At 43.7% G+C, this 14,562-nt stretch overlaps 1 protein-coding gene across 1 annotated transcript; it reads left to right on the forward strand.

Annotated features, from left to right (window-relative positions):
* Nucleotides 1-3,349: 3,349 nt before the first annotated feature.
* On the forward strand, nt 3,350-14,562 carry PRDX6 (peroxiredoxin 6). The gene is made up of 5 exons (XM_008511093.2): nt 3,350-3,928; nt 7,738-7,894; nt 11,117-11,263; nt 12,076-12,222; nt 13,554-14,562. Exons 1-5 carry the CDS (start codon nt 3,834-3,836, stop codon nt 13,680-13,682), a joined length of 675 nt encoding a protein of 224 aa, XP_008509315.1. The 5' UTR covers nt 3,350-3,833; the 3' UTR covers nt 13,683-14,562.

Raw genomic sequence — 14,562 nt, forward strand, 5'->3', positions numbered from 1 at the left:
CCCCTTCCCAGCTTCTGTGACTTCTTTGCTACCTGTTTCTCTCTTTTCTCTCCATCTTTCCCCCCATGACAGTCTCTGTATATATACAGGCATGAAGCTTTACAAATTTATATTCACTGCACACTCTGTAAAAATAATAAATTCTTTCCTTTGTGGCATGGGGCCTCTTATGCTCTTACGATTAACCAAAAGCAGATGAGAGAATTGGTTACTTAACTCATCATCCTTCAAGCTATTCCAAGTTGGCTTTTGTTACTTAGTTACCCAATCATTATATCATGTTCTTAAATCTAATCTTTAACCATTTATAAACAAATTCATTATTTTTGAGACTTACTCAACAGTCTCTTTCAGGATAAACAGCAAACTTTCAAGGTGTTTTACTTGGGAAAGGAAGTGTCAAAATTTTCTACTCTAAAGCCCCTCTGAGAGCTATTCATCATTGTAGCATTTTGGAAGCTGTTGTCTTTTCATTTTTACTCCCACATTTCCTGCTTTGATTCTTTCCAGATTGTAGCTGCCCTGTAGCAGATATGGTGGATAGGAGTGACCACACGAAACACCACAAAGAAGAACAGTGGAGAGTTTACCAGCCCCACTCACAAAGCAGGCTGACAGCACTGCTCTGATCAATAGGTAGTTTCCTGGGCTCCAGCCCTCTTTCTTTCTTCTTTTTTTTTTTTTTTGAAAAGACAATCAAATTTAACAAGAAAGCTTATAAGAATTCTTTTTAAAACATAACTCCACCTTCCTAACATTAATTTCAAGTTTTATATATCTCCTCCCACATACATAAGAATTTTTACCTAGCAACAATTATAACTAGGGACACATCGCTCTTCTATTCCAGCTGGAGGCAGACAAGAGCCTTTGCTGTTGTGGCTGCAGGAACGTAGCCAAATGCTTCTCTAATACTCTGTGCAATCTAGCCCCACGCCCACTATGTCCACCAGATCACAAACATTTATCCAGAAAATATGGTCAAACCTTTAGGAGTTCACAACCTAGTGAGACAGAGAGAGACATCACAATGTACTGTTGTTCTTTCAAAGGGCCATTGCCAACCTCTTCACCTTTTCCTTCAACCTGCGAAAAGCAGTAAGGCAGAAAAGACCATCAACCAGCCAAGAGTCATAGCTCTCTGAAAACCCCCACAAATCTCTTCCTTCCTGACACTCGGGAGTAAATTCTAAGGACTTCAAGGCTCTCCCCAACCCTGATAGCTGCCTGAAAACCTTTTTTCTGATATCAGAGCCTCCACTCTCTCGGTCACATCAATCCTGCCTGAGCCTAGATCTCACATTTCCACCTTCTGGTCTCCCCCTGGAATGCTGCCCTTGGCCCTCCTCCTTTCCACCTTTCCTATGGCACTTCTTGCTAGCCCTTTGGAAAAGAGCTTTACCATTTTCCCTCTGGAATGGGGCTCTGTCCACAGAGCACTCACCTTCCTGTATTAGAGAGGTTAAACTCAACTATGTACAAGGGTCAGGCAGGAGAGACTGTGTTCTTCTGTCTTTGTCTGCATATCAAGTATTTGGGGACATTCTTTACCTTTACAAAGAAATATGCTCTGTCTTCTTCCTCTTTGAAATATATGACCCTAAGTAAACCTTTCATTTTCACAATTTTGAGAGATGGGGATACAATAGAATAGGATTCATTTTCCCCATAATTCTACCTTAAGAAAAATAATGGTGCAAGAGTGGGGTTAAAAGGACAATAGACACTTAATGTCAGTACGTGGTGGGAGAGCTTCTGAATAAATAGGGAACATATGCACTTTTAGAAGGCTACTCTCCAGCCACTGTTTGCCAGGTGGAGCACAGGCCCCATGTGGCTAGATTTTCTGACTCTTCAGAAGACAGAAATCCAGATATTTTTGTGAAAACTAATATTTTTTAAATGTTAACAGCTAATTCAAAAGAATTTAAAACGCTGCAAAGGCTAAAGCCAACAAGTTAGCAGGGTGTAAGAGGATTGCCAGGGCACCATCTCTGGCACTGTATATTCTAACAAGCAGTTTTCTTACTTTATTACATTTTCTTAATTTACAATGACAGTTCTATAATTACGCCTTTTATAGAGAGCAATAATCTGTTTCTGTATTTTCTCTCTATATCTGCAGCACATCTGTGTTTTCCAGCCTATCTCCACAACATTATTAATAGTACCTTAAGGTCAAACCACAGTCCTTTCCCTCTTCTTCTCTTTCTCCCCTACAAGGGAGTTAAGACAAAGTGCTTTTAAAACCAAAGTGTGGGATGAAATTAGTTTAGAGATTAAATTACAGCAGCTTTGCAGAGTTTTCTAGAGTAGCTAGAAATTTCCCCAGTAATCTTAACGCAAGTGCCTCAGAGGAGAACCGAGTAAACATGATTAGCATGCACGCACACACACACACACGCACACACACACACGCACACACCTGAAAACATTACTATGACGGAAACTGAAATCTCAGTGTGCGAGTCACTTCTCTTAACACTGCCATGTGCTTTCCTTAAGTCTGAGGAGCTCCATTCTGAGGATTTTTCCCAACTTCTAAACTCCAACCATTTGGCACCATCCCCGCACCAGCAATCAGCCTACATTTTTATCATAACTGCGTGTACTCTGCCTTCCCTGTAAGAGAAGGAACCGTATCCCTCGACTGTATCACCAGGCCTGGTACAGTGCCTAGCACATGGTCGGCAAAGCAAGAGTTATTGCAGCAACCACTATCGTCATCCAAGTAATAGCTACCATTTCCAGAGCACTTACTAGGCACTGTATATGTATTAACCCACATCCTCCCGCAGGCTTTCCCAGACCAGACCATCCAGTCCAAAGCAGCACCCCAGGCACACCTCTAGCACATAATCTTATTTTATTTCTCGGAATAGGAGTTACTGTTATCTAACATTTTCTTGTTTAATTATGTCTCTCCATTGGAATGAAATCTCCAAGAGAACAGTCATCTTGTCCACCTCGTGCTTGGCGCATAGAAAGCAAAAAAGCGAAATCTAAACTTCCCACCTCCTCATGCGGCCGAGTTGACTTGCACACAGATCACAATAAGTATGTTTTTAAAATTTATATTTAGATTTCAGGATAATTGTGTTGAATATTTTATGGTTCATAATAAACCCTGAAAGGGGGAGTGGAATACACGTTTGGTCACACTACCCAAGCACTGACTGACTTGAGTGTTGGAATTTTTGTTGCAATAAGCCACTTCCTCTAACGTAAGGCGCCCTACATGTCTCGGCCTTGCCACATCCTCCGGTACAGTGAGTTCAGAATGGCTAGGCTGACTGCGGCGGTCAGGAGTTCAAAGGCTCACAGTGACAGAGGAGGGAGCGGAGGGGTCGCCCGACCCCCCGTCGGGAGCGGGGGCGGGTGCGCAGGAGGGTCCCCGCGGCCCCGGGCTGCTCCCCAGGGCAGCCGGAGCCTGACCGCCCCCACAATTCTCTGCCTCGGGTTCCAGTTAGTACTGCGTTCCGCTTCCTTTCTCCTCCAAAGCCCAAACGCACTGCAGGGTCAAACCCTGGGCACCCACAAGCCTCCTGGGGGAGGGGGGACTTCAAGTCAGGCGAGATACACGTTGGTACCCGCAAGTCCGGGGCAGGTCTGAGGCCCGCCCTCGCTCCCGCCGGCTGCAGACGCTCGCTCCCGCCCGCGCCGGGCGCGGCCCCGCCCCTGCCACGCCCCTGCCACGCCCCCTCGCCTCCACCGCTGCCCCCCCACCCAGGCTCCGCCTTTGGCCCCGCCCACCCCGCCTGCGTCCCGCCCCCCGCAGCCCAGCGGCCCCGCTGCCGCCGGCACCTACTTCGCCAGACCTTTCTGCTGCCGCCATGCCCGGAGGTCTGCTTCTCGGGGACGAGGCTCCCAACTTCGAGGCCAATACTACTGTCGGCCGCATCCGTTTCCACGACTACCTGGGAGACTCGTAAGTGGCCACCTCGTAGCCAGGCCCTGGCCTCGGGGTACGCCCGGACTCTAGGTGCCTTCCCTATTTCCTCTCCCTTTCGCCCCGCTCACGGCTCAGCCCCCTCCTGGCCGCGCCCGCCTCTTCTCGCACCGGTTCCTGCACGTGCTTCTCGGCGGGTGGCGCCTGCCCAGCCCGGCGACCCTCCGGCCCACCGTGCGCCGGCCGCTGGCTCCCCCTGCCTCCCGGTGGCGGGGCAGGCCCCGGGCGGGAAGGGGAGGGGAACGAAGGGGCTTCCCGCGGCTCTCAGGAATGCGAGGCCGGTGCGAAGGAGGGTTTGTTGTTCTTTAACTCAGTTTGGTCAACTGTGCCAAGAGCGTGGTCAGGCCGAAGCCCGGTGGGGGCAGGAGCCGGGAGGCATCGGCGGTCACTTCCCGGGACTCGTGCCCAGGGTCGCACCTCCCTCCCTGCCTCCGTTCTGGAATTTGCTCCCTGGGAAAGATGAGTGTATTAGGCCAGCGTCAGAGGACACTGCTGCTGGCTGAAGGTTCGGCGAGGGCCCAGCGTGTTATCTAAGGGTTCTCTGCTTGCTGCAGTGGCATTTGCCGGCCTCTTGGCACAAGACGTAAAATTTAAAACCACCAGCTGCTAAATAAGTGACTGAAAGACTTTTTTGTCCAGACCCTCCTCCAGTGGCCGGGATATGATTTGGTAACAGCTTTGGGAGGAAACAAGACCACTGTGTATATAGATGTGTCCTTCATTCCAGAAGTTGCAACGCTTTGAGAGAAGGGCTTTCTGGGGTTGTTCAGTTGCAGTGACCTGTTCTTGCCAGGGTAGGCCACTGCGGGCACCAGGACACGTGTGCCTCCCCACTTTGAGACCTTTTGTTTCCCATTGTGCCCTTCGTTGTCCCCTCCCCCTCCTGCGTTGCTTCCAGCAGCACGTAGCCTTGCTAGTGGTGGTAACCAAATTGGTGACCCATGATCTGGCTGGCCAGTCATTCCTTTAAAACTAGGAGTAAATTGCTGCCGCCCTGCTTCTAACAGCTCCTGAATCAGCAGACTTTAAGTTGCTTAGTCTTCATCTGAAACATCCCAGATGTGTCTAGTTATCCTGTGATTCTGAAGTTTCAGTGGCCCCACTACACTGTGGTATTATAAGGGTTAGTAGTTCCCCCCGGGGTTTGTATCCTTTTTATATACAGTATCCGGGTATATATATTTGTAGACAGAGAGAGAAGGAAGTTTATGAGCTTAATCAGTGATTTGACAGGGCTACACAAAGAACCTGGGAGAGATTCTTATACCCTTAGGCTTACCCAATCCCTTAAGTCCATTTTCCAGCCACTGATGAATGGAAAAGCTAAGCTTTGTGAAAGAGAGGACTAGACTAGAAAAGGGATGAGAAATGGAACATTCAGACCTTAAAGTCAGGAAAAGACTTCAGAAATACAGACTAAGGCCGGTCTCATACTCGGAATTCTAAGTAGAGTATTTCTGCAAAAACCCACGGGGTATTCAGAGTATGTTCCTTCCCATTTCCACCCACAGCCCTCACCCCCATAAAACAAAATCTTACCAGAACTCTTAGGTTGTGTGGATTAAAGATAAATATTAACATCAGGCATATTTACTATAGCAATACTTATAAATGCTGTAACTATTTAATATTTAAGCTAACCCTACTATTGGGGGTTTTTGTAGTGTCATTGTTTATTGACCTCTAAATCTGTCTTGATCTGGTTAAACGTGGTACCTTCTCAGGGAGACACCAGAGGGAAGATGAGAAAAATGTCTGCATCTATAAACAAATAATATGCAAGTCTGCCTCGAGTCAGGCGTGGGATAGTATTCCCGAACTTCAGGAAAAGAAGTTTGAGTCCTTTATATCGTTATAATTCATGGGTTTTTGCCTAATATAATTTTTCCAAACTCCATTGTGTATGTGATCTCAATTCACTGTCAGTTTTTGTTCCAGGTGTTTTTTTGGAGAAAGAACCAAAATAATTTCAAACATTACAGGTGTCTACCCTACCCCTGACAATTGGGAACAACTAAGGGGTTTAGGGGCTGCATTTGGTGAGTGTATGGAGCCTGGTCACTGTTTCCGTACAGATGTGGTAGAAGCAGCTTCTTCATAGGACATCTTCACCAAACAAAATGTGTTTTCTGGGGGTTAGTGAGTGGGGACCTTTCCCTTAAAGGAGGAAACCTTTGTCTTTTGAAAATGAGGAAGGAAGGAAATGGGATAATGTAACTGAATTACTCTTAAGAGCAGGAAGTAGTAGGGAGACCTAGAGGGGAAAGGAGGCCATAGTAGGACATTCTCAGAGTTTATCCTCCTCCTAGCTTGTGGTAAACGGGGTTTGGCTTTGGAGTGGGGGGAGGATGTGAAATGGCTTAAAAGCAAGTGCCTCAGCATGAGTCAGCCAAGCAGGCTCTTGACTCAGGATCTAATTCATCACCCCTTCAACAATATGGGAAGAAATGCACTGGTCATTTTTCCTCAACTTATGGAGACTTTCTCTTACATCCCATCTGACACTGAGATATTTTCCATAGAATCTAAGGCCTAGATTTTACTCACAGCTGGACTGTTTGTTTCAAAAGATGTATGTCCCTCATTGCCCTTTATAAAAAAGTAAACCTCCCACACCCCTCCACAGTCCTAAAAATATTACCTCTCTCTTCCCAGTCTTGCCATAGGCCCTCCACCCTTTGTGTATAAGAAGGTCTTTTCCTTTCCTGAAGCTTTGGGAGATAGTTGAGCGGCAGAGGGAGGTACCCTTGTCTCTGCTTTGTTCTTCGTACTTCAGGAAACGGCAAACTTAATAGAGGTCAGCTTGGCATCTAGAGTGGATTTAGTATTCTACTAGTTTAGGATCCTGCTTTAATGTAAATCCACGGGAATGTGGAAAACTGAGTGTGAAATTTTCCTTTTCAGTTGGAAGAGTAATTTCTGTTGCCAAGGAAAAGCAAATGGTACTCTAAAGGTTCTTGGTCACTCTTCACTTGAAACATGCTTAAAATCTATACAAGTTTAACCTTAGGCAATGATCATTTACATATTAGTATTTCCTAAGAATCTGTAGTTCTAGAAATCTACATTAGGCTGTCAGTTTTCTACCTACTTGGTCTGAAGCAAGAAGAAAAAAAAACTGCAAATGAAGAGATGGGTAAAACTCTTAAAGTGCTGTTGTTTGCCAGGGTACAAGTGTTGGGTGTCCTGTTTGGCAGGTTAGATCAGTAAAATAGTTTTACAAAAGATTTTATACTCATTCATTTCAGAGAAGCCGATTGTCAACTTTAATTTTACATATAAAAGGATAGAAGCCTATTTATTTCAGATTACATAATCTACTTATTATTGCAGTCAGGGATTTGTTTGAATTCAGGGCATATTGGGACATCCTTATTGGAGCTGAATGTCAGGTCTCTGTGCTTAGAAAAAATTGTAGAAGAGGGTAAGAAGGAAAATAAGTTATTTCAATAAGCTACTTGGTTTGAGTGCACAAATTTTATTAGCTGAAAAGGAGTCAGGGTGGCTCTATAGTTATTAAAAGAGACAACACCCTAAAATTATAGTCTTTTTAAAGATTTATCATGTTAAATTTCATCTTTGATTGAATTGGGCTTTAAACATAGGCTTTTCTGGAGGTAAAAAGATCAAAAAGGATTCTTCAATAGAAAAGCTTAAAAGTAATTCTCTTTATAAGCATTCATTTAAAAAAGAAGTCATTTTTGCTCTAGGATTTGTGACTTCTCATTCAACATGAAATTGGTGAGAACCTCTTCATGCAGTTGTGACTTTTCTGTTCCTCATTTCAGATGGGGCATTCTCTTCTCCCACCCTCGGGACTTTACCCCGGTGTGCACCACGGAGCTTGGCAGAGCTGCAAAGCTGGCACCAGAATTTGCCAAGAGGAACGTTAAGATGATTGCTCTCTCAATAGACAGTGTTGAAGACCATCTTGCCTGGAGCAAGGTATAGTACCAGTTGGCATGTGCTTCGAGGTTGTAGATCAAGTTATAAATTACAGAGAGCAGCTTAGATTTTTTGAAGTGAAGGTATAAGTAAACCTCAGATTCAAACTTTACTGATTATTTGAAAACCTGACTTGGAGTGGACAGGGACCTCCACAACTTGCTAAATCCAAAGGTTTGTTCTCAGCCCTCATCTCTCTTGGCCTACCAGCAGCCTTCAACCCACGTGATCACTGTATATCCTGAAATATTTTCCTCTCTTGGCTTCCAGAACACCACATCTGTAGCTGTTCCTGCTCATGCTCAGACTGAGTTTCATCATCTCCCAACTCCTAATTGATGCTAAAGTTGCTCTAGGCTCATTTCTTGGACCTCTTCTCTCTTTATCTGTGCTCTTTCCCTTGGTGAGCACATCCACTAACATCTGTATGCTGCAATTCCCAAGTTTCCATCTCTAGGCCGGACTCTCCTGGCTTCCAAGTTGGTACAACCTCTCGCTGCTCGGCATCTCCCCGGGGTTGTCCCATCATCTCAAACCTAGTATGTCTAAAACTGGCTCCTATTCTTAATCCCAAGGTCTTACTATCTCAGCTAATGACAGTCACGTTTTTGTAGTTGTTCAGGTCAAAAATCCAGGAGCCATCCTTAACTCCTCTTGTTTTTCCACACCACGTGTCTGATTCATGAGCAAACTTGTCTGCTCTGCCTTCCAAATATATCCCACATCTTATTTGGAAGACTCTTTCCCCAGTTATCTTGGTGGCTTACCCTCACCTCTTTCAGGTCTCAATTCAAATGACACCTCATCAAGGCTTTCCTTGGCCTCCTTATCTAAAATTATGACTCCCTCCACCCTCCCCATGGCCCTCTGATTAATTTTTCTTCTTAACACTTGTCACCGTCTAAAATACTCTGCATATTGCTCATTTGTTTGTGTCTCCGCACCGGAGTGGAGGCTCAGGAGGGCAGACTCCTGTTTTGCACACTGAAAGAACAGGGCTCAGTACTCAGTACATCCCGAGTGGTTGGGCTGTATTTGTTGAATGAACGTACTGAAGGAATTGTCTACTTTCAACAAAAGGATTTACTTGGACAATAAATATGGTGGTCTAAACTTAACTTGAGAATATTTTAATGTCTTTGCTACAGTGTGCTACTAAGTAATGATAGGTAACTTTTGAGGGAGGCCCACTGTGTGTTAGGCACTATGTCAAACACTTCACATGCAACTGAATATAAGATGTAGTACTGACTTGTGACTTGGCCACCTGGGCTGCGTCCCTTGGCCATTTCATACCTATTAACCCTAAGTCTCTGATATTAGAAGAATCACGTATAGGAGAAAAGGGAAGGGCATTTCACTCAGAGAGTTGGAGGGACTTACTCAAGATTGCTGTCCTAGAAAATGATGGCTATGTCATTTGAACCTCACACCAGTGCTCTTTTTGATACTAGATGATAGGGAGAAGGAATTAGGCTGACTCAAGATAGAATAAAGCCAAAACATGGTTCTTTGGTGTTCGTGGGTGTAATGTAATGCCTATTATGCAAGTGGCAGGGTTGAGAATTACTGCTTCGTGGTAATTGAAACTACAGGTCACTGAAGGAGGAGTGTATACTTTTTAAAGAATAGGAGCATACCCAGGTTCATTTTAACTCATGAGCTTCTGCCTTAGAAGTTTTCAAAATTGTGATTGCGTTGAATAGGAAACAAGTTCCAACTGTCAGAAGTAGTGCCCAGACTTTGACGTACGACTGATTATAGAGGAAACCTCAAGTGCCATGGCATGAAACCATATTGATTATTGTTTAGTCATGGTAACGTGATAGGCAGCCAGTGACAGCAGAAGGGAAGTTAAGATGATAAAATTAAGGAAGGTGTTAAACTGTGTTGTTATCCATTTCAAAGTTCATCAATGTCACTTTTATCCTGTCTCCTCTCTGTTGAGAAATCCATAAGGGTTCTGTATCTGCTATGCTATCAACTCCTGTTTTACTTTCAATAGATCTTATTTCATCTTTGAATCCTCTTTTCCATTACTTCCTAAAACTACCAAGATAAGTTCCACATTCTTTAGTCAATAGGTTATGCTCAGACTTGCCTACGGGTTTCGTTAATATTGCTCCCTCTCCCTAGAGTGCCTGCTTTTTCCCTGTAAAAATCTTATCCATCCCTCGAGGGCCCAGGTAGAAGTCATACCCCTTTCTTGAAGCCTTTGCTAACTCGGCAGTCCTACAAATGAGGCTGTTGGTATACTTCAGTATTTGCAATCTCACATTTATGTATTGCAGCCCTGTGTTTGCTGCTGCATCATATGGGAATCATCTAACCAAATTAGAAGTTCCTTTGAAGGCAGAAACCTTCAGACACCTGACAGTGTCTTACTTATCTGTATTCCACGTCTTACTCATCTTTTCTTACCAAGTGCTGCATTAATGCTACATGAAACAATGAAGCTAGATTCCTCCCCCCCCCAAAACTTCCAGGGATAGGAAAAGTAGAAAAGAATGAATGAATGAAGTTTTACTAGGGGAGGAGAAGCGGTAGAGAGAGGAGGTGAGTACATTGTTATCCTTTAGTTAGACTTGAAATGCTTCTTTTTTTCTGTGTGGATTTCACCCTACTGTAAATTTACCTCTGCCTTTTCACCTGTAAGAGATTTGCCTTTGACTTGTCCTTGAAGTATACATTCAACTCTCCATTCTTATGTTCGCTTTAAGTTTTATTTCTTGACCTGTCTTACAGTAGCTTAATGTCTGAGTCAGGATGCTTTTGAGGCAGGGACCAGATGTATAGGATTATCTTGGCATGTGGTATTATTTCTAAGTGTGAGAAACTCAATGAACCCATTGTTTCTGATGGGTTTTTACAGCATTTGGGTCCCCACAGCCACCTTGGATTGGGATCTGACTCTATTATTCAGCCTTTAAAGAGTTTCATGCTACTTTCTCAGACCAGTAAAAGCATGCCAAATTTTAAGAGACTTGGGCATGAAAAGTGTCTATGGTTATAATCTAAGTACTATACCCTACTATTATTCCTGTCAACGAACAATTGAGATGAGGAGTGTTTGTTCGTTTATTTTCTTATTAAAATTGCTTAGAGAAAATTATGATGATTGTGGTCCTCTTCCCTGTCTTGCAAGATGTTGGCTGTTCACTGATTGAATTCAGAGGATGTGCCTGGTTTAGATTTCTCTTTCCCCTTTCACTTGCTTTTCAGGATATCAATGCTTACAATGGTGATGAACCCAAAGAAACATTACCTTTTCCCATCATTGATGATAAGAATCGAGACCTTGCCATCCTGTTGGGCATGCTGGACCCAGCAGAGAAGGACGAAAAGGGCATGCCTGTGACAGCTCGTGTGGTGAGTTGTAGAAATCCATTATGTAGAAATCCAGCCATCATGACTGGCCAGGCTCTATGTCCAAGTAAATGCTTGGACCAACTAGAGGAAAAAGGAGAATATCTCCAGTTAGGAAATAACTACATTGGTGGCAATCTCATTGATTATCTAAATTATGATGCAAAGTCAAATTTTCACCCAAATTTTTAAACTGCTTAATCTAAAGCTTTTGGAAATCTACAGAAAAATAAGTAGTTCCTAAAAATGTCATCTAGAATTGAGAAATCTTTTCTCTAGCTCTCCTGACAGCCCTCTCTTTAAAGTGATGGCTCATGTCCTTCTTCATAAGTCAGCTCTGGTTTTGAATTCCTATTTGTCCTGTCCTTACCCACTAGAGAACAGACTTAGTCCTTCGTCTGCAAAAATGTACAACTATGTGAGCACCAGTATCAACTCCCATTAGTATTATTTTTTATGATAGTCATCCCTAATTAACATAGTACCTTCCTGAGGCCTTGCTGGATTCAATTTGCATATCAGTTTTTCTTACTGGGACAGCAGAACCAAGTATAATTCCCTTCTAAGTTTAGAAGAATAACATGGAGAAGAAAATTATCTATATTCCAGCCACCCAGATTAACAGTTTAGTGTATCTTTCCAGATTATGAGGGAGGCGGGGGGGGGGGGGGGGGGGGGCGGTGCCCAAGGGGCATTTGTCATTGTTTTGTTTTTCACCCTTGAACATTTTTAATGACTGAAGAGCTTTCTGAGAGGCTTTAATATCAAAAACACTCAAAGAACTCTTTCTGTTTATGCTTCTGTGTGCTTTGCAGGTGTTTATTTTTGGTCCTGATAAAAAACTGAAGCTGTCTATCCTCTACCCAGCTACCACTGGCAGGAACTTTGATGAGATTCTCAGAGTAGTTATCTCTCTCCAGCTGACAGCAGAGAAGAGGGTTGCTACCCCCGTTGATTGGAAGGTAAAGATGTTAATTAAAAAGGGCAGATACCCCATAGGCCTTGCAGGCCAGCTCTGAATGGCTGCCCTCAGGGTCTATGTTACCTGGGGCTGTGTTTCTGTCCTACAAGTACGCTGGGAGGATTTTTTTCTCCTGGCTGAGTTAAGATTTGCTGAGAGCCCATTTTTAGGATCTTTAACACTTTTCATATGAAAAACAATCTCCCTATATTGCTTTCTACCTTTAGATTATTTGGACAAATTAATTGGTGAGAATGATTCCTTTTCCTAATAAAAGGATTCTTTTAAACCCCTAACCTTTGCCTAATGGCAAAATATTTATAGCAAAACCTTGATTGGCTACTTAAGTCACAGCTATACAACTATTTGGTATGTTAATATCATGAAGCATTTAATTTCGCTGAAGCTTCAGTCTTTTAAACCCATGTAGAATTCTCTGGAACTTATTCATAAACTGAATCTCTAAGACTTCTATAATATGTCCGACATGGATAATATCACAAGAGTATCTTAATGTTGCTACATTTTTAAAATACAAAACCTGAATACCACGTTTTGTACCTTTGTTTTTTCTGACAGGCAAATCACTTAAATTCTGTATCCACTCATTAAACATATGTTTATTGAGCCCAGACACTGGGCACTGTGAAAGGGTATAGCAGTGAATGATACAAAGTCCCTCCCCTCACAGAGCTTACATTCCAGTGGGTAGAGACAAACAGGAAGCCAGTTCATACCATATTAGTTGGCGACAGAATAATCAAGCAGAGGTGGGGAGAATGGATGCACAGCAGTGGGAGGGATTGTTGAGGAAGCCTTTTCTCTTAGGGAACCTTGGGGAACGACATGAAGAAAGCAAGGGACCAAGTCCTGCATGTTTGTGAAGGAAGAGCACAGCACGTAGGCAGAAGGAGCAGTTAAGGGGCTTTACCTAAAAGTGAGCGTGGTGTGTTGGAGGGAGAGAAGGAGAGCCAGCGCCTGGAAAAGCAGCAGCAGGAGCTGGGCTGGGGGACCAGGGATGAGAGAGGAAGCAGGATTCAGTCCTGCAGGGCCTCACAGCCCATGGGAAGGGCTTAGAATTACAATTTTAAAAAGTGTGGTGGCAAGTGGTTACTGGGTTTAAAATAGGACTATTTCTTATTAAGATGGGGAAGTACTTCCCTCACTGAAGTGTCAAAGATCAAGTTGTGAAAACAAAACTCCTCGGAGGGGAGAGGTTAAAGAATACTTGATTATTCTCCTTAGCACCTAGAGCTACTTTGCTAAAGTTACTCCTTGCGTTTAGGCTTCACTGAAAGATTGAATTTCACCATTCTCAATGTCTTTCCATAGGATGGAGATAGCGTGATGGTCCTTCCAACCATCCCTGAAGAGGAAGCCAAAAAACTTTTCCCTAAAGGAGTCTTCACCAAAGAGCTCCCATCTGGCAAAAAATACCTCCGCTACACCCCACAGCCATAGGTCTCTGCAAGGAGCTGGGGCTGGAGCTGCTCGCTTAGCACAGTGAGCCGGAGGATCTCAGCTGCCAGTCCTGTTCTCCTGAGCAATTTCATAAAAACATCCTGGTGCGATCACAGCTGAGGTCTTAAGGTTGCTCTACTGCTGGCTTATTAAATGAAAATGGCACTAAAAGTTTCTTGGGATTCTTTACTCTGTGCCTCCACCAGCATTCTATTCTGTTCATATATCTTAGCACTCTGCTGTCTCTCTCTGAAATATATTCTATATCTGAGACTCAAATCTGTTGGATCTCTGCAGGGTACAGTCAGCGAGGTTGAAAAAGCCTGCTTTGCTCCATCATAGAATGGTTATAAATTTTTCAGCTGTTCTCATCAAATCCTCTCTTCTGTTACCCGTTTTGGGGAGCAACGGAACTTGAGGTTCAACTTCTTCTGTAGATGACTAAGTATATAATTCAGGAACTTAGAGTAACGCAATTGATTTTCAGTATTCAGTGTTTTAATCACCGCTGGGGAAAAAACTTCAATTCTGAACTTTTCCAGGAGATAACTGAAGTTGGGAGTGGGGAGGTCTTGAAAAATTTTGCTATAAAGAAAATTTTTCAATAATTTTTTATCCAAAGAGGGAGGCTGCAGAAAAGGCTCCATGTGTCTGCTAGGGAGGTGAACCAGAAGGTGCCAGCAATATGACACTGCCTTTCACACGGTATTTCCCAGGTCAGGCTGCTCTCTGCTGATGTGCACAGGGAAGGGGCACGCCCTGGGGAGAGGCGAGGAGGACTGACAATGTTTTATTATAGAACTGTTCTTGCAGTGAGGGGGGTTATTTTCTGAATTTTGCTTTTGGGGGATCGCTAAATAAATCCTTTGTTAAAACTGGA

The sequence above is a fragment of the Equus przewalskii genome, chromosome 23 (assembly GCF_037783145.1).
Source record: "Equus przewalskii isolate Varuska chromosome 23, EquPr2, whole genome shotgun sequence".
NCBI classification, from domain to species: Eukaryota; Metazoa; Chordata; class Mammalia; order Perissodactyla; family Equidae; genus Equus; species Equus przewalskii.